The 19,687-nt window shown below is 40.4% G+C and overlaps 2 protein-coding genes across 3 annotated transcripts; one reads left to right on the top strand and one right to left on the bottom strand.

The window, feature by feature from the left end:
• Positions 1 to 598: 598 nt before the first annotated feature.
• GSTo3 (glutathione S-transferase omega 3) lies at positions 599 to 8,626 on the bottom strand. Its single transcript, XM_028318836.1, has 6 exons — positions 8,397 to 8,626; positions 3,911 to 4,081; positions 3,110 to 3,276; positions 2,274 to 2,376; positions 1,586 to 1,719; positions 599 to 826 (listed from the first exon to the last, which is right to left on the bottom strand). The coding sequence occupies exons 1-6, from the start codon at positions 8,422 to 8,424 to the stop codon at positions 707 to 709; spliced, it is 723 nt and encodes a 240-aa protein (XP_028174637.1). The 5' UTR covers positions 8,425 to 8,626; the 3' UTR covers positions 599 to 706.
• Positions 8,627 to 9,302: 676 nt separating this feature from the next.
• LOC114363187 (gastrula zinc finger protein XlCGF49.1) lies at positions 9,303 to 14,666 on the top strand. 2 transcript variants are annotated; one of them, XM_028318835.1, is made up of 4 exons: positions 9,303 to 9,493; positions 9,855 to 9,993; positions 11,718 to 11,908; positions 13,986 to 14,666. In XM_028318835.1, exons 2-4 carry the CDS (start codon positions 9,857 to 9,859, stop codon positions 14,282 to 14,284), a joined length of 627 nt encoding a protein of 208 aa, XP_028174636.1. In that variant the 5' UTR covers positions 9,303 to 9,493; positions 9,855 to 9,856; the 3' UTR covers positions 14,285 to 14,666. The 2 variants fall into 2 exon arrangements, with proteins under 2 accessions (XP_028174636.1, XP_028174635.1); XM_028318834.1 differs by having other exon boundaries at positions 9,303 to 9,463.
• Positions 14,667 to 19,687: the final 5,021 nt, after the last annotated feature.

Consider the following 19,687-nt stretch of genomic DNA (forward strand, 5'->3'; position numbering starts at 1 on the left):
TTCACCGACGCAACACTGTAGCACTGATACTGAACTGAGCGGACACTGTGACGGAACTATGGCTTCACTGATAATGTGTGGAATCGAGCTATAAGCTCCAAACTGGACTAGTCACAGACTTTAATTTATTTTTTTTATACTTGAGACTAAATTCATACTTGATTATCATTTCATAATACGGGCTTAAATCCTGCATTAAATGCTTTTATGATATAGAAATGCGTAACATGTCCATTAAATATCAAAATGCTCCGATAACTTTGAATTTTCAAAAGGCACTCACAAGTTTATTGAGCAAAACAAAATAGAATCTTTTAAATGCATTTTTTAAAACAGTGGTTCTTACAGAAAAGTTGTTGCATACTTTTACAATAGCATCATCAACTCACAACACATAATAATATAACCAGCACAAGTTTCACGTGATAATGACTATCAAATTATAAAATAAACGACTATAGTCTGGTCTGTGAGCATGTAGAATTTTGTCCAATGACCCCAAGCTACCCATCCTTATCGCTCGCGTGTAATTATGTTGCTGTCGCGCTCGCACACTCACTGCGGGCGCCCGTCGCACAGTCGCAACGGCAATATAATTACGCGCGAGCGATAAGGATGGGTAGCTTGGGGTCATTGGACAAAATTCTACGTGCTCACGGACCAGGCTTTATAACACAGACCTGTCTCATCTGTGCACAGACCTTATTTACAAGTAGTACCCCATAGAGTGCGCCCGCGCATTCTTGTAGTACTCAAAGTACTCAGCTGGAGAGTTGGAGTGTTTTTTGACTACGTCATCCAGCTGCATTTGGTCGCCCCAATCCGCCTGGAAAGAGTACAAATACTAAGTACCTGACCCAAAATTAAATATTGACATTACTAAGGGCCCGGAGTTCCTTTCGGATCAGAAATGAGGGGACCCGCAAAAAATTGCTAAAATCAAGTGGCAGTAGGCGGGGCACATAGCTCGTAGAGATGATGGCCGTTGGAGCAGAAACGTTCTTGAGTGGCGACCACGGGCCGGAAGGCTTAGTGTAGGCAGGCCCCTCCCCCCTAGGTGGACCAACGATTTGGCGAAGGTCGCGGGAAGAGCCTGGATGCGGGCACCGCAGGACTGTTCGTTATGGGAACCCTGGGAGGCTTTTGTCCAGCAGTGGACGTCATTTTTTTTTTTTTTTTTTTTTTTTTTAAAGATTTTTAGTAATTTGTTATTACACAAATTACTAATATTCCCGTTAGCCCCTCGTACTAAGCTAAATATGCTTGTGTCACGAGTGAGCTCACCACAATAGTCGAGCGGCGGCGGGGACCGAACCCGCGTTCCCCGGATCACGAGTCGGCCAGTCCGACCCCTTCACCGTTCGGAAAATTTGGCTGAAACGATTTGTGTGCGTTTGTGTGCTGTGCCCCTTAGTGTAATCATCATCATGAACCATCATTTCAGCCACAGGACGTCCACTGCTGAACATAGGACTCCCCCAATGATTCCCTTTATCGCGAGAGTTTAGGTAGAGTTGAGGAAGTGTTTATAAAGAGATAAGTAGGAGTATTCAATGTTTAAATAAAGTGATCACAAACGACTCACAAAGTTAGGGAACAGCGACCGTTTCTCGTCGAACTTGGCCTCGTTGACGCACCGTAGCAGGTACAGGCGTTCTACCCACGGCCAGATCATGTAATCCAGCATGCCTGGCTTGTTGCCGCCGAAGTAGTTCGTGCCTGAGGAAGAGAGAAAGAAAGAAAAATAAATACCTATAAATGGATATTTTTACATTGCACCATCTAGTCCCAAAGTAAGCAAAGCTTGTGCTATGGCCTATGGTTACCAGATAACGGATATATAAACATACTTAAGCTGGATCTGCAGCGCGTTTTGCCCTACACTATAAAAAAAAAATGTCAACATTCAACAAAATTGTTTACACAAAACATTATTTCGTTATCAAAGATTTTGCTTTCCATGGCCCCGGCCGGCCGGTGGAAAACACAAATAGGTACGTACTTAGTGAGTGAAACAATGTTTTGTGTAGACCATTTTGTATAGGGCAAAACACGCACTGGAGACCCAGCCCCCCTAGACAAAACGCACTTTTTGATCGAATCGAAAATCGAATCCGTCAAAACTCCATACAAAAAAGGGGCTTTTCGACCACTTATCGACTGGTTTGCGATTATAATTTGCACTTTGTCTAGACCCACTGCTTTACCTAAACAGAACTCATTAAGCAGAAAAAAAATACAAAATCTTTTCAAGGGTGCATAAATTATCATACCTCTTAACGCCAGTTCCTTCTCGAATATGTCCAAAGTCTGCACGATCTGTTCGCTGCCGAACGCGAAGTTTGTGTCGAAGCACTCCAAGCTGCCTTTGATTAGCTGGAACATTTAAAAAAACCGTTTTTTTGCGTTTTGTTTCTGCAAGTTGCACTAAGACTTAGAAAAAAGCGCGGGAAAAACTAAAGCTGGGTTGCACCATCTTACCTTAACTTTGACAAACGTCAAAAATCTGTCAAACTCCATACAAAAAACACTGCGTAACGTTATAGTTACAGTCAAAGTTTGGTCACTTTAGGTGGTACAACTCAGCCTACTTAGAATTATAACTGTGGGGTAATCCTTGAAACTTTTGAAAATTTAACTTTTTAAATTACAATGGTAATTAATGCACGATAATTTACTTTGTTGCGCCATCATGACAAGTTCATGCGGGTAGATGTTAGATGTCAGAGCTATTTATTGCTTTTCAGGTAATTTTTGCGTCTCTTTCTGAGTTATTCTATAACTTAACAACAAAATTAAATGGATCTATTTTGTGTGAAATAAACGTACCTATTTGAATTTAATTCTATTGTTGCTGAAACGCACAGAAAAATTCCATAATATTAATTATAATTAACTACAAAATTGATTAAAAACCTAATTTAGGCATCTGTTGGGCACCTTTTGGTTGGTTTGAAATCGTGAATAAAAGCTATAGTATGGTCTGCGAGCACTTAGAATTTTGTTGAATGACCCCAAGCTACACATCCAAGGATGGGTAGCTTGGGGTCATGGGGCTGACCGGGCTTTAGCACATTCATTAAAAAATATACAAAAAAGAGATTTCTACCTCATTAAACCTCTCAATCAGCAACCGGTCCTGCGCCTTTACGTACGGATCCCTGGAATGGAGTGGGTTCCGCACGTATTTCTCGTCTAGGTAGTCGCAGATGACCACGCTCTCGAACAGGTATTTGTCGCCGTGGTCTGTGGGAATCTCGAGGACTGGGATTTTTACTGAAAATAATGAAAAAATCTCATTAAAAATGTTCTAAAAGATGCTGTAGTAAGGGAACGTGCGATGGAAGTAGGACCTTTAGATAGGTAAGTGATTCGGGGCGTGTAAAGCGCTTTTTAAAAGCCTGCTTGCAAAAAATAAATTATTTTTTCTGTACTTTGCGAGACTCATCTAGTAATCCAGTGGCTGATAAGATAGACAGGTCAGAACTTTAGTCAGAATGACCAGGACAGAAACACGTTGTAAGTATTGTTTAGTTTTAGCTTAATTTAAGAGTCAATCATCCTAAATACTAATATTATAAATCCGAAAGTTTGTATGGATGTCTGGATGTTTGTTACTCTTTCATGCAAAAACTACTAAACGGATTTTTAAGAAACTTCACAGTATCATTGTTTATAACCCAGATTAACATAAATAGGCTATAATTTATGCCGATCTGTGACACTAAATTTCACGCGGGTGAAGCCGCGGGTAAAAGCTAGTCAGTCATAAAAGTAAGTAAGAATTTGTTTCTTTTTGCAAGCTAAGCTTATGCTTTGTGGGCCAGTGCTAAGAAGAAGTAGCGTCAGAAATTCAGTCATTCTTTTTAGTATTTTTTTTATCTATTACAGCTAGTTCTCTATCACTGACATCTAGGGTTCTTGATCCTGAACCATTCCGGCAGCCGCAGAGGGTCCAGCCTGTAGACCTCGTATTTGACCTTCTTAGCTTCCAGGATCAGAAGCACCCGGTGACCGTAGGGGTTCATATCTACATGGTATAACCTCAGCTTGTCGGACAGAGCTGGTGGTGGTAGTGCACCTGGAAATGGAAAAATTAGGAGTCGTCATTATCATTTTAGCCACACGTCCACTGCTGGATATGTAATAGGTATTTAATGATTTCCAAATTGGCCAGTTGGTAGGAGTCTGCTTCCAGCGCCTTCCTGCTGTTTTCATGATGTCGTCGGTCCATCTTGTGGGTGGGTCCCATTAATAAGTACTTACTACCTATTAGATAGGTTTAATTAAAAAATAATCATTATGAAAATAAGTGCCTAAAATTTTGACACAGGTAAAAACAGTCGTTTCACATCCACTGCAGCTGGACAAAGGCCTCCCCCAAGGAGTTTTTTGAGCGCTTTCCACAACATCATTTCACTAGATCGTAGAATCGAAATAATAAAATTTCTTTTTTTCAATCCTACGCCTTGACACAACGTCTACCGGGTCAGCTATTTGGAAATAAAAATACATAACTGACTCAACCAAGCGTCACAAAAGGTCAATGCTCACCAGTAGGTAGGTATTGGCTTATCACATAATGATGTCATTGATAAATAATTCTGTCACGAAGTTAAATGACGATACAATGGCTCTCTTGAGGATTTATTTAACTGTACGCCTTAACAGGTTTTCCAGTAGCATAAGACATTCACTATGACTTTAATGCTCGGTTTTATTCAGAGGTTCCGGGTTCGATTCCCATACCACACATTGCACATTGGTGGCTGTATTGTACCACCATAGTGTCAACCTAATTTGATAATTAATTTAAAAAATATAATATTTTTATGCTAGGTGGTATCAAATAAACCTGTCTCTTTCTTTCAAATTGCCTCAAAACCTTAATTCAGTTTTTTATCAGCAGCAGCTTTACGCTGCTAGGTTTTATCTGGCATTTAGGAAGTAGGATAAACGTTGAAAGCATCTACTATATAAATAACGCCCGTATTCACAAACGATGCTTGCAAAAGTTGCAAATCGAACGCACAGCGTTGAATAGAGCTCGATGATTGGTTCGTGTGTGACCCTATGCGTCCACGCGCACTGTGAGACCTCATAGTAATATTTCTGAATACGGTAAGTCTTGCTTTTAAGCAGGTAAGGAAGCAGATGTTGACAATGTCACATCTAGGTAGGTACCTATATGTATAAAAACATGTTATTCTGTTGTTTGTTACAATTGCTATGTTGCAATAAAATATATTTATAGTCTGACAGATGTTCTTTAGGCTGTAGGTAGGTAGGGTACATTAATCGTCATGTAATACTCCAGCCAGACCAGTGGCGGATTAAGAGTATCCGAGGCCTTAAGCACAGAGCCTGTGTAGGCCCTCTATTGCTTAAATGGAAATGGAAGGAATGGAATGGAAGGTAGAAAGTATAAAATGAAAGTTCATCAAAATAGGAAGTGTAGTAGGTAAAATTTAAAACTCAAAACATTATTTTGCTTGCCTTAATCAGAGCAAACTCCGAGATTACATCGTCGAAATTTATCTGACGAAGTATGTCTGCCTCAATACACATTAATGCTAAAGAATTAAGCTTGTCTGGACGGATTTTTGTTCTTTGCGGGTTTTTTAACCTTTTTAGTTTTGAGAAGGATCGTTCAGCAGAGCAGTTAGTAATCATTAAGCTGTGAAAGAGTCTAAACGCAACCACAATGATAGTCTTACACTAGCACACTTCTTTTGTTTCTCTTCTTTTTTCACATCGCATGTTTATTTTAATATATACATTTATAAATATATACACATATAAATACACAATTATTATCCTATCACAACATTTGCTATGATCGTTTGAACAAAGGCCTGCCACAACATTATTCTCCGCTACAGGTAGAGACAATTTTAATTTTAACTAAAATACTTATTTTACTTCGAAATCTTTTGTTTTTATTTGAAATCTAACTTGTCTTTATCAAAATTACAAATCTAGAGCCATTTTCAGTTTCGTTGTTAACGAAGCGTTGAATGGCGCGCCCGGAGAGGCTTAGTTCAAACGATCATTGCAAACGTTGTGATAGGGATAGAGACATGCGATTTTTGGTTTTACGAAGGTAATACGATAGAAAATAATACAAAGTAATAAAAACCATCGGTTATAGGGGCATTTTTGAGAAATTTATCAAATAACCAAAAAAACACGAATTTAAAAGCAGATTTTTTTCAAAAAGTATCATTTTTTATTATTTGTTGGCCTTTTTTGTGTATTTTATGTATTTTTTTAGTATTGCCTGTTATTTAGCATTATTACTGTTTTTATTTTATCAGGATATACCTCTTAGTTTAAAAGTTATTATGTTTTCTTTACAATAAGTAATTGGAAGTAAAAAAAAATCTATAAAAAATTTTAAAAAAATCTCAAAAAATTTTTGACCTCTTTTTTGTCGATAAAAATAGGTCTAGTTTCATCTATTTTCATATGTACACTTTAACGTGACTCACACTGTATTTATATTTAAACGGCCTTGTTGATATGCAGTTTAGGTTAGCGTCCGTGACTTCCACTCGGCATGGGGCTCACTGAAAACCAGCGTCGTGGCCTTCCCCACCGTGGGCCACGGCATATGCTGAGTGGAGTCCCATTGCGATGGGCATCGCTGTTGCGACAGGATAGCACTGCTCAGTTCACTTTTTATTTCCTTGTAATATTTACGTGCCATTTCTGTCTTTTTTTCTGTATACATTCTCTGTCATGTATAAGGTCTCAAGTTTAGCGGGCATCGGGGCGGGAGCGGCGGCGGCGCGGGAGCGGCAGGATCTTATGCGTAAAATCAAATAGACCGGTTCTCGAAAACAGCGGCGCGGGAGCGGGCAACGAGCGGGCAGCGCACTCCTTCTTTTGCCCTCAATAGATCGAGCGTTAGGAATAAATTTGAATCGAAATAAAATTGTCGCCGTTGTTCAGACATTTCGTTTGCGAATAAAAACAAATATCTCGACAACACAACCCCGAACACAACACTTCGCCGCTAAAGCGCCGCGCGAGCTGCCTGCTTGTTTCGAGAACGGGTCTGCGTTGCCCGCCCCGCTCCCGCTCCGCTGCCCGCTAAACTCGAGGCTGAGGCCTAAATGATGTTCATCGTAAAAAATGTTTCTTTCTTTCTTTCTTTTTTTATATTATATATTTGGGAAAACGCACTTTACTTTATCTACACTAATATTATAAAGAGGAAAACTTTGTTTGTTTGGTTGTAATGAATAGGCTCAAAAACTACTGAACCGTTTTTAAAAATTCTTTCACCATTTGAAAGCTACATTACTCACGAGTAACATAGGCTAGATCTCGATAAAATGTAGGTACTTATGAAATGAAACGCCAGCAGAGGATGGAGGCCCCTGGAGAACAGGGGCCCCAAGCACGTGCTTGTAGTGCTTATACGTTAATCCGCCACTGAGCCAGACGGACGATTACGAAAACGTAAACAAACTACGCCGCCGCTACGCCACCATTTTCGTTTCGGGTCAAGGATGCGACAACATTTATATTGCAACATACAACGCTGGTTTTATAAGCGCATCATGTTCATATTGCACTTCAGAAGCAGTGTTGTAATGCAATAACTAAACGCTTCAAAATTTGGCGCGGTTGACCTCAATTCATGAACCTACGCTACCGGTGGATGTTTAATTTCGAGATTTAGGTCAATTTGATGATTAGAATGATATTTTCGTATTTTTTTATCTAGTCTACTTAGCTGCTCTGTCTGTATGAATGGTGAAAATAGACTATAGACCTACATAAATAAAACCATTGCTCATCTACTTCAAAAAAATTATGATGATGATATTATATTTTTATGATATTTTGAAAGCATAGGTCAAAGAATTACCTTTAAAATCAATGTTTTTCGTGAACCCAATTAAAAAAAAAGTTTTTATTTCAGAAAAAAAAATTTTTGTGGCATAAATAATTGCTGTTTTCGAATCGGTCGATCATTAATTTATTTTGAAGGTATTTTAATATTTTTAGGAATCAATAATTTGAAATAACAAAACGTTTAAAATGACGTCATCGTAAACAGCTGTTCAATGTTTTTATTGAATTTTACATGACTTTCTAAAAAAGTAATTGATTAATTTTTTTTTTAAACTTGAAAACTGTTGTTTAACAACCAATTAAATAAAAGAAAATAAAATGTTCACTAATAATTTTACAGCGGTGTGTGCGATCAATTAAAATCGCCGATAAAACTAACTTTTATTGAAAAAGCGTAGGTTTATTACCATGACAACATTTTTATCACGCTAAAATCATAGCCGGATTAGAAACCGAATAGACAATTTTTTTGACGAAAATTGTCATTACTCAGCCAAGCAAAACAAAACATTTATTTATTAACTACTTACCGGCCGTCCTGTGTTCGTAGTAAGTCATGATTTTCTTTACAAATGCACTAAATACCAAATATCACAGAGGCAGTGTTTATTCTGCTAAAACCAACGTAGAAATAGAATAACGTCACTTTTAAAATTATTCTACGAGCGGCATGACATCATACCAAACGACCCGATTACACGCAATGCTGCTGAATCAATACGACCAAAATACTCCGGGTTAGCGCACGGCAGACGAAGCCTATTTGATTCGTTAGCATTATATCACAAGGTCACGATTTTACTATTCAGGTCATTACGTTTTTTTGGAAATACCTATCTTCACTGGTAAAATAAATTAGAAATTTAACAACAATTTTATGTATGAATTGAAAGTAATGTTTTAAAGTACAAGTTGAAGTACTAGAAACTAGAAGAATGTAAAGGGTTAATTTATGAGAATATTGGATGAATTAAAAGTAATGAAAACAAGACTTCTTAGTCTTTTGTTTCTTTTTTGTTATTATTATTATTTAAAAAATAAGAACGTAAAAAAATAAGCAATAAAATGATGAAACAAAACGCAATCGTGTGTTGCCATAACACATTTTTTGAACAGATTGAGTAACTTCTTTTAAGTTAAAACACATTTAGCTTGACATTATTAGTAATTTTTTGTCAGACTTAAGATTCAGAATGTTGATAATTATAATCTTTTTAAATAAGTTTTTTTATAGTTATTATTTCGTATCTTCTATCGAGGTAATATTAATGGACAATTTCGGGATTTATAAGATCACCGGATATTGAGTGCTTGGCTAAATTGTGTTCATATAATATTCATAACATTTCGTTCGCCGTTCCTTTCAGCCAAATGACGTCTACTGTACTTTTCTGTGTACTATTTCGTGTACAGTATGTGGCAACATTATTAAAAACTACAAAAAAAGCTTGACAATTCTTGATCTGTCAGGTGTACAAAATTAATTACCTGTAAAAAATAATTAAAATAAGCAAAAGTAGTCTAAAACGATGCTTTACAATAACTTAATGTAGTGTAGTGCTATGTAGTGTTAAAAATAACGTCAATTAACCTAAAAGTAAGAAAGTGTATTTTGATAGTAAACAATGTGAGAGTCTTCTAACCAAACAAAGATTTGTGTTTTTTTTGTATTGTGAATGAAACCCATTGTGTCCGATGTACTGTTAGCTTATTACGTTATTTGAGAATTATTCTAAGGTCAAAATTACCAAAATAAGTTAGATCTGATGATGTTTTGCAAGTAGTTTGATATATCATTAAAAACATTAATGAACAGTTAATTCACCTCTATCTTCTTTAGAAAGAACAATTAATTTACAACAATCAAAAACTACACAAATAATGTAATATTTTTGTCATGGCTCTGAAAAAAAGAACACAATGTTTATTTATTAGGAAAAACTAAAAACTTATTCAACTCCTTCAACATTGTATATTATTTATTTCAGAAATGTCCGAAACTGCAGGTGCAGAGACGAAAGAAGTACCAGGTACGTTGGAATCGAACGACCCAGGCGTGGAAGAGGTGGTGATAAAATGTGACGTCATTGAGATCTCCGATGATGACGAGGAACCAAAGCCCAAGAGGTTGGTAAAATTCAAAGTAAGAGAACAATTTAACTATCATAGACGTAAGTTGGTTGTTGTCTCTATTATTTTACACCTATATTTACAATAAACATTACTACCCCCACTAAGGTAAAAGCTATGTATAATATGTATTAGAAAAAAGTAGTAGTATATTTCGTCCATTTGCGACGACAGTGTGACTTCTTCAATTAGATTAACATAGAAGATGTCACATTGTCGTCGCAAATGGACGATTAGTTAAGCTAAAGTCCGGTCGCCGAACAGATAGAATTTCGTCCAATGACCCCAAGTTACCCATCCTTCACTCGCTTGCAATTAATAATTATAAAATCATATTTATTTCTCTCACATACAAAAACGAAATTACATTATTATATTGCCGTCACGCTTGCACGCTCACTGCGGCCGCCCGTCGCACAGTCGCGACAGCATTATAGTTACGCGCGAGCGTAAGGATGGGTAGCTTGGGGTCATTGGACGAAATTCTATCTACTCGGCGACCGGACTTTAGCACCCATAATACAAGCATAATAGGTGCTTACTTTGGGGCTAGATGGTGCTGTGTGAAATTGTCCAAAGATGTTTATCCCAACTAATATTATAAATGCGAAAGTAACTCTGTCTGTCTGTCTGTCTGTCTGTCTGTTAGTCTGTTACGCTTTCCCGCTTAAACCTCGCAACCGATTTTGATGAAATTTGGCATAGAGATAGTTTGAGTCCCGGGAAAGAACATAGGATAGTTTTTATCCCGGTTTTTGAAACAGGGACGCGCGCGATAAAGTTTTTCTGTGACAGACAAAATTCCACGCGGGCGAAGCCGCGGGCGGAAAGCTAGTTTAATTATAAAAGCCTCCCACCATTTTCTTCCTTTCTCTATTACTGGCTATGTGTGTCCAATTTTGTCCCTGCCTTGTTTGTCATGTCATCAGTCCATATTTTCTTCGGCTGTTCTACGTTTCTTATCTCTGTTAATTGAACTGGGCAACCATTGCTGGGCAAAGGCCTCCCCTAAGGCCTCAGCCTCGAGTTTAGCGGGCAGCGAGGCGGGAGCGGCGGCGGCACGGGAGCGGCAGGATCTTATGCGTAAAATAAAATAGACCGGTTCTCGAAAACAGCGGCGCGGGAGCGGGCAGCGGCGCGGGAGCGGGCAACGAGCGGGCAGCGCACTCCTTCTTTTGCCCACAATAAATCGAGCGTTAGGAATAAATCTCGAAATAAAATTGTCGCCGCTGTTCAGACATTTCGTTTGCGAATAAAAACAAATATCTCGACAACACAACCCCGAACACAACACTTCGCCGCTAAAGCGCCGCGCGAGCTGCCCGCTTGTTTCGAGAACGGGTCTGCGTTGCCCGCCCCGCTCCCGCGCCGCCGCCGCTCCCGCCCCGCTGCCCGCTAAACTCGAGGCTGAGGCCTAAGGATTTCCACAACGACCGGTCCGACACCGCCTGCATCCAGGCACCTCCCGCGACCTACACCTCAATAACTTTTCTGCCCCATCGGTCATAAATTCTGCGAGCTATGTGCCCCGCCTACTGCCACTTGATTCAATGTCGGTCACTTTGGTTAAAACTCATTTATTTCTGTAAGTAGGCTTTAAAAAAGCACTTTTACATGTCCCGGTATTAAGGGTCCCAGGGTTCTCCTGCGGATCTCCTCATTTCCGATTCGATCACGCAGGGAAACTCCGCCCTTGTTATATAACATATCTTTATCCACAGGCGTCGCAGAAAGAAACCCCCATCCGATCAGCGGCACCCGTGCGAAGTCTGCGAGAAAACCTTCCAAACAGGTTACGAGCTGAAGAAACACGCTCGCACGCACACAGGCGAGCGTCCGTATATGTGCACTACTTGCGGCAAGACTTACACACAGCTGGGGCACTTGAGCATACACCAGTTAGCGCATAAAGGTTCGTATTACCATGACGATATCGAAAATCTAGTCAAACCTTATACATAGTATTTACACACGCACACACGCACACACATACACACACACACACACACACACACACACACACACACACACACACACACACACACACACACACACACACACACACACACACACACACACACACACACACACACACACACACACACACACACACACACACACACACACACACACACACACACACACACACACACACACACACACACACACACACACACACACACACACACACACACACACACACACACACACACACACACACACACACACACACACACACACACACACACACACACACACACACACACACACACACACACACACACACACACACACACACACACACACACACACACACACACACACACACACACACACACACACACACACACACACACACACACACACACACACACACACACACACACACACACACACACACACACACACACACACACACACACACACACACACACACACACACACACACACACACACACACACACACACACACACACACACACACACACACACACACACACACACACACACACACACACACACACACACACACACACACACACACACACACACACACTGACACACACTGACACGCGGTACAATAGAGATTAGAATAAGTTCTACTTAAATATTGATAACACAAGAGCGGTGTTTCCTAACACAAGCAACTGTATGCTTAAAAGGAAACTCCAAACCCTGTATGTTATTTAATGTAATTTTGTAATGAAATAAAATATTTTGTATTTTGTATTTTGTATAGCCATAAGGCTCAATGTTGAACAGATAATAAGACCAGGGGACAATAAGACACGACCAGGGGAATCTAAAAGATTAGGGGACACTAGGAGAAGAGATTAGGGGACAATATAAAGCAGCCAGGGGACACTTAAGCGACCAGGGGACACTACAAAGCGATTAAAGGACGCTATAAAGCGACTAGAGGACACTTAAGCAACCAGGGGATTCTTAAGCGACCAGGGGACACTTTAAAGCGGCGAAGGAGAAACTATAAAATGACCAGGGGACACTTAACTAACCAGGGGATACTATACAGCGACTAGGGGACAACAGCTACCATATAAAGGTCCGTATTCCCATAGCCATAAGGCTCAGAGCTGAAGAAACATGCTCGCACGCACACAGGCGAGCGTCCGTATATGTGCACTACTTGCGGCAAGACTTACACACAGCTGGGGCACCTTAGTATACACCAGCTCGCGCATAAAGGTTCGTATTGCCATAGCTATAAAGCTCAATGTTGAACAGATTAGAATAAGACCAGGGGACAATAAGAGAAGACCAGGGGAATCTAAAAGATCAGGGGACACTAGGAGAAGAGATCAGGGGACACTATAAGCGACCAGAGGACACTAAGAAACGACCGAGGGGACAATAGGAGACGACTAGGGGAATCTAAAAGATTATGGAACAACTAGAACACGTCTAGGGGACACTAAGAGATCAGGGGACACACAAGAGACCAGCTACCATATGAAGGTTCTTACTCCTTTAGCCATAAGGCACATGGGCCAGAAAACTACGTATTTCCGATAGAGTAGCATACGATTCCTGTGGACGACTACAGGGTCCATTCTTCGTTCATTCGTTGGTTTCAGCCAAATGACGTCCACTGCTGGACAAAGACCTCCCCCAAGGACTTCCACAACGATCGGTCTTGCACCGCCCGCATCCAGGCGCCTCCCGCGACCCTCCCAGATCGTCAGTCCACCTAGTCTGAGGCGTTAGGCACTACGTCTTTTGACCCGTGGTCGCCACTCGAGTAATTTTCTGCCCCAGCGGCTATCAGCTCTACGAGTAGCATTGATGATGATAAAAACTCATAAAACTCATTTATTTCTGCAAATAGGCTTTGAAAAAGCACTCTTACACGTCCCAGTATTAACCCTACCACTGCTTCGGTACAATAAATGGGCCAGTTAGTGCTGAAATGAAGCAGCACAAGAAACTCAGTCACATGATTATAAAAACCATGTCTTTATTTGTTGCAGGTATAAAAAACTTCAACTGCGTTGAATGCGGATCATCGTTCTATAGGAAAGCAGATCTGGACCGCCATGAAAAGGCCCATAAGGGCATCAAACCGCACACCTGCGAGATTTGCTCGAAAAGTTTCACACAGAAGAACAATTTGGTTATGCATGTAAAAATGCACATAGGAGACCGTAGGTACGAATGTGAGGTATGCAAAAAACGTTTTATGACGCGGAGCAAGCTGGTTTTGCATTTTAAAAGGCATGAAAAGGATAAAAAAGCGAAGACCGAGATGATAGGGCATCTGATCGATTGAGATTTTATGCGTAGTGTCACATTTGTTTATTGTTTCAAAAAGGAAGCTAGCTAAAGTCCGGTCGCCGAGCAGAGAGTTTCGTACAATGACCCCGAGCTACCCATCCTTATTACTCGCGCGATATTGTATAGCTGTCGCGCTCGCACATTCACTACGGACGCCCGTCGCACAGTCGCGATAGCAATAAAATTACGCGCGAGCGATAAGGGGTCATTGCACGAAATTCTATCTACTCGGCGACCGGAATTTAACCGTCTTACAACTCGATCGAGCTAACTGCGCATCTAGTTGGAATTTTCCTACACAATGTATAGGTATTGTAAATGAAATGAATATAATAATTCGTTCGTTTCAGCCAAATGTATATTGTAAATGGAATTAATCAATGAATGAATGAAATTAATGAACGAACGAACGACTCTCCCTCCTCCTTACCCGCACACCAGAACGTCAATATGACGTCACGGCTGCTTGGTACGCAGTTAACTGGACCGGGTTGTACTTAAGTCTGTCTCCATAACAACAATGTTAACAGCATTGTTGTTTCAGCAGTTAGAGGTAAGATAGCCAGTTCCTCTGTAGTTGAGGATTCCGGGTGAAGCTCGCTTCCACTTTCAGCCTGATCGTCACTTTCCATCAGGTGAGATACAGGCCAAGAGCTTCCTCGTTGTGGACACTGAAAAGTGACTATCGCCCCTATTCACAAACATTACTATGAGGTCTCACAGTGCGCGTCGTCGCACAGGGTCACACACGAACCAATCATAGAGCTCTATTAAACGTTGTGCGTTGGATTGCTGCTTCACTTAAGCAAGCATCGTTTGTGAATACGGGCGTATAACCATGAATCCTCAACCACAGAGGAACTGGCTATCTTACCTCTCAACTGCCGGAACACAACGATGCTGTTAACATTGTTACGGCGACAGACTTAGGTAAGATGGTGGTAGCTAGCCAGGCGGACTTAGAACAAGCCCTTAACAAAATGTTAAACTCTTTAAGGTCGCACAGTTAGCCAGGCAGACATAGAACAAGCCCTAAATAAAATATGTATTTTTAATTTATTAAGGTCGTAGCTATTGATGTGCCGTTCCCGAGAACGCTCTCCTCACTGAGAATATTCTCGGGAGCGCTCCCGGAAGCGTTCTCCTAAGTGAGAAAGGTTGAGAATCATGTTTATCAAATGGAAATAAACAAACTTTCTTAAGTAAAATAGTATTAAATTAAGTCGACAGTTAAGTGTATATTAAACAATACACTCTATTTGCAGAGAAAGGCTATATTCTCAGTGTTCCCGAGAATATTCTCGGGAACTTTCTCGGCAATATTCTCGGCAACTGTTCCTTTATTATATTTAATTTTTTTCGTCGTGAAATGTCGTTTTAATGATATGTAAGATGACAGAAATTTCTTTTTACATGCAATTAAATAATGTAACTGTCATTTTTTTCGTTTTTAACACGCTTTTATTAGGTCGTCGTGTATGTAACTAACTATGTAATGGAATCTTAGAATCTGAATTACATGCATTTCTAAGTCTTGTATCATCATGAAACTTTATGCAGATTAGATGACAATACAATATGTACCAGCTGGTCTGATTATGGGACTGGAAGGTGGCCAAAGGAACTCCTAAACGAAACGGTGGAATCACATCGAGTTTGGGTTCATTGGATTTGTCTTTTCGATATCTTTAAGTGCTAGATAATGTCCAGGGTCTTAATGATGGAGTCAGGAGGAAGCCATAGGAACTCCTAACCGAAACGGCGGAAACTCATCGAGTTTGGGTTCGTTGGATTTGTCTTTTCGAGCACTTTAATGCTAGATGATGTCCAGGGTCCTGATGATTCCTGTTAGTAATTAAAAGCGTGTTTTTAGTTTTTTAAACTATTCTTTACATTTGACATTAAGGGCATATTTCACAATCGTTTAGTAAGGGCCTGTTTCGCCACTTCTGGATAAGTTGTGGATAGCCTGTCTGACGGATCATTTGACACATGTTTATATAAAATACGTGCTAGCTAGATTGATCTTAGTCTGTACGAGATTAGAATGGTTCTCAAACAGCTGAAAAACAACAAGGCACCGTAATCACGGCTGAGCTTCTGAAAGCAGGTGGAACGCCGGTACTAAAGGCTTTTCAGAAGCTGTTTTCGATTCCGTCATCCTCAAGGGAATTACGCCTACTGCATGGCAAAGAAGTATGGTGATACTTCTCGTCAAAAAAGGCGACAAAACCTTGTTGAAGAGTTATAGACCCATTTCGCTTCTGAGCCATATCTACAAGCTGTTTTTGATAGTCATTACGAATTGTCACGCTAGCAGGCTTGACAACTTTCAGCCCCCCGAACAAGCCGGTTTCTGAAAAGGCTTTAGTACCATAGACCATAATAATATACGCTACGGCAGATTATACGGAAGATCAAGGAGTATAATCAGCCACTTTGCGTTTGTGAACTATGAGAAAGCCTTCGATTCGATTGAGACATGGGCACTATGGGCAGTGCTGCAGTCTCTCCAACTGTGCCAAATTGACTATCGATACATTGAAGTGTTGAAAGGCTTGTACAAACACGCCATAGTAACAGCCCGTTTCAAGATCAGGACCTGAAACCTATCCAGTTGCAGCGAGGGGTGAGACAGGGAGACGTCTTCACCACCGCCCTAGAAGATGTTTTCAAGCTTCTGGGCTGGAGCGGATTTAGCAGGAAGATCTAGGCACAATGCTCGATGGCCTCAATAGAGTCTCTCAACAAGTGGGTCTCAAAATGACCATGGACAAGATTTAAAAATCATGTCTAAAAACCGTGTTGCACCCACTCCTCTAAAAGTTGGAGACTCTACACTCGAAGTTGTTGACAACAATGTATACCTGGGACAAACAGTCCAGTTAGGTAGGTCCAACTTCGAAAAAAAAAGGTCAATCATCGAATCCAGCTCGGTTGGACAGCCTTCGGGAAGCTTCACGATATTTTCACGCGGCGTCTCCGTCGCGTCGCCGCTACGCTTTAAATCCGCTTTGAATCCGCTTGAAATCCGCCAGAGACATCCGCCTTAAAACTCGAGGCACACACATGTTCAAATACCGTAGCCGAGTCCAAAAGCTGCGGTACGCGTTCGCCACGAAAAGAGTGAGCCAGACAGCAATATTTCACTCACACGTTTCATGCCTTGTTTATGACGACTAGTCTTAACGCCCAGTTAATAAAACATCGAAGCATTACAAATAATACCACATATAAACAACAAAATTAAAATTAAAACTAACTGTATTCTGTCGAGAACACTGAGAATATTCCCGGGAGCGTTCTCGGTTCTCGAGAATATTCTCACTGGGAATATTGCCGGGAACGAGAACTTTCTCAGCGGCACATCTCTAGTCGTAGCACACTTATCAACCCGGAAAGGGATCGTAACCGTATCAACTTGAGGCGGTCAGTATTCTTTGTATGATACTCCATACTGCAACGCACACTTATCCGCACCGTAACGTAAACGCCTCGCCTCGCGGTTGACAGCGCGCGAAAGGCGATACGTTGTTGATCCCTTTCCGAGTTGATAAGTCTGCTATGACTTTTGGATACTCCAATTAAAAATTATAGGAAGTAAACTGTTTTTTAACGCCATGGTTGATTGACAGAGAAGGCATGTGGGCATTAAGTCCGCCAGTTGTACATCTGTGCAATAAAGTATAAAATAAAATTATAAGCAATAAATTTTACTAATAGAGAACTGTGTTTGCAAAGGTAGATGATGTTTTTAGAACGCAATTCTTGCCAGATTAAAAATAGAATATTTTTTATGCAATTTTATAAAATGTGACATACGTATAGGCTAGTATTTAGTACTTATTATGCAGGTGAATGAATTATGGCAACACTGTTGAATTATTATTTTTCTACATGGCAATAATCGGTATGTTTTAAGGTTATGAATGAATTTGTTTGTAAATTGGTACTATATGGAATTTAATAGTTTTCTATGTATTTAACCTGATTTAATTTTCGGTTTTCAGTAAATGGTCGAATCAGAAATGAGCATAGGTATTACGCTTAACTGAATGACGGTTAACACACTGCGCCGCGCTCCGCCGCGGAGCGCGTGAATTTCATATAAAAAATCCCGCGCGCAGACGCGCTGTCAGTGTGAAGTGCCGCGCGTGTTTTCTATACAAACTGAGGTACTTGCATACAATGATTAAATCTGTCGCCCCGCGCTCCGCGGCGGATCGCGGCGCAGTGTGATAACCGCCAATCAGTGCCTGGAAGTATGGAAGCGGCACGGGAGGGTGTTTTTCTTACGTCAAACGTCAGCAAGACTTCAGATGTGCTTCAGACTTGTATCAGGCCTGTTCATCTCCGCAAGTTTACATCGAAAACAAAACACGCACGATGGCCCACCTACAGGATACTATTCGATAAGGCCTCACAAACGAGCGAACATTGACTCACGCACGCGTATTCTTGTGTATGATGGAAGAAAATAAAGAAAATGGTGTACTAAATACTGTGAAGTATTTAACTGCCTAAATAATAATAAAAACACAGAATGTACTTTTTTAAGTTGCCTCAAGACACTGAGAGGTAAATAAGTAGTTAATATTATTCATGATGATTCTTGCTAAATCATGTATTTCCTCCGCCATTTTCCGCAGTTTGGCACCTTTTATTTTTTTTTATTTTTACCGAAGTCAGCCCTATAGCTTCGGCGCAGTGCCGATCACTGACGTTTGTCAACAAAATGGTGCTTGACTCTTTGAGACAGGCTAAATTACACCATATTGTTATTGACATTGAGCATACATTTTTTTAAATACCTTCGCGAAGTAAAACTTCTGTACGTAGTACTTATTATTATTCTGTGCTTGTATGCTCTGTCACGTCATGTCACCCCTCCCGTGCCGCTTCCATACCTCAGGACTGAGTTATGCCAGAGTAAATACAAATGAGTAGGTCATCTTCATAGAAACGCCCGAGCGCGGTTTGTATGTGAGCGCGCCAATACGTATGCGGCGCGCACGCACACACTGACAAAATTTAGCGTGGATTAGTGGTGAGGTCAGAGGTGAGCTGAATTTTGTCAGTGTGTGCGTGCGTATAATAGTGGCATCTTATTAAACTGTAATAGGTGCTATTTTCCAACAAAAAATGTGTAATATGACTTTACTATAAATACATAAAGTTTTTCACAATTAAACTTCTTTACTTGGATAAATTAAAACGGACTCCGTTTTAAATATTTTTATTCAACAAGCTGGTCACAGTCACGTGTCAAGAATAGGCTAGATGACAAAATTTCAATTATTCGTCCGTCAGACAGATAATTAGGGAATATTAGACTCATATTTTTTATTTTCTTTCATAATTAAATAATAACAGTGCTACATCGAGTTGAAATGGTGCG

The sequence above is a fragment of the Ostrinia furnacalis genome, unplaced genomic scaffold, assembly GCF_004193835.3.
Source record: "Ostrinia furnacalis isolate ACB-3 unplaced genomic scaffold, ASM419383v2 OfSCF7014, whole genome shotgun sequence".
Classification (NCBI taxonomy): domain Eukaryota; kingdom Metazoa; phylum Arthropoda; class Insecta; order Lepidoptera; family Crambidae; genus Ostrinia; species Ostrinia furnacalis.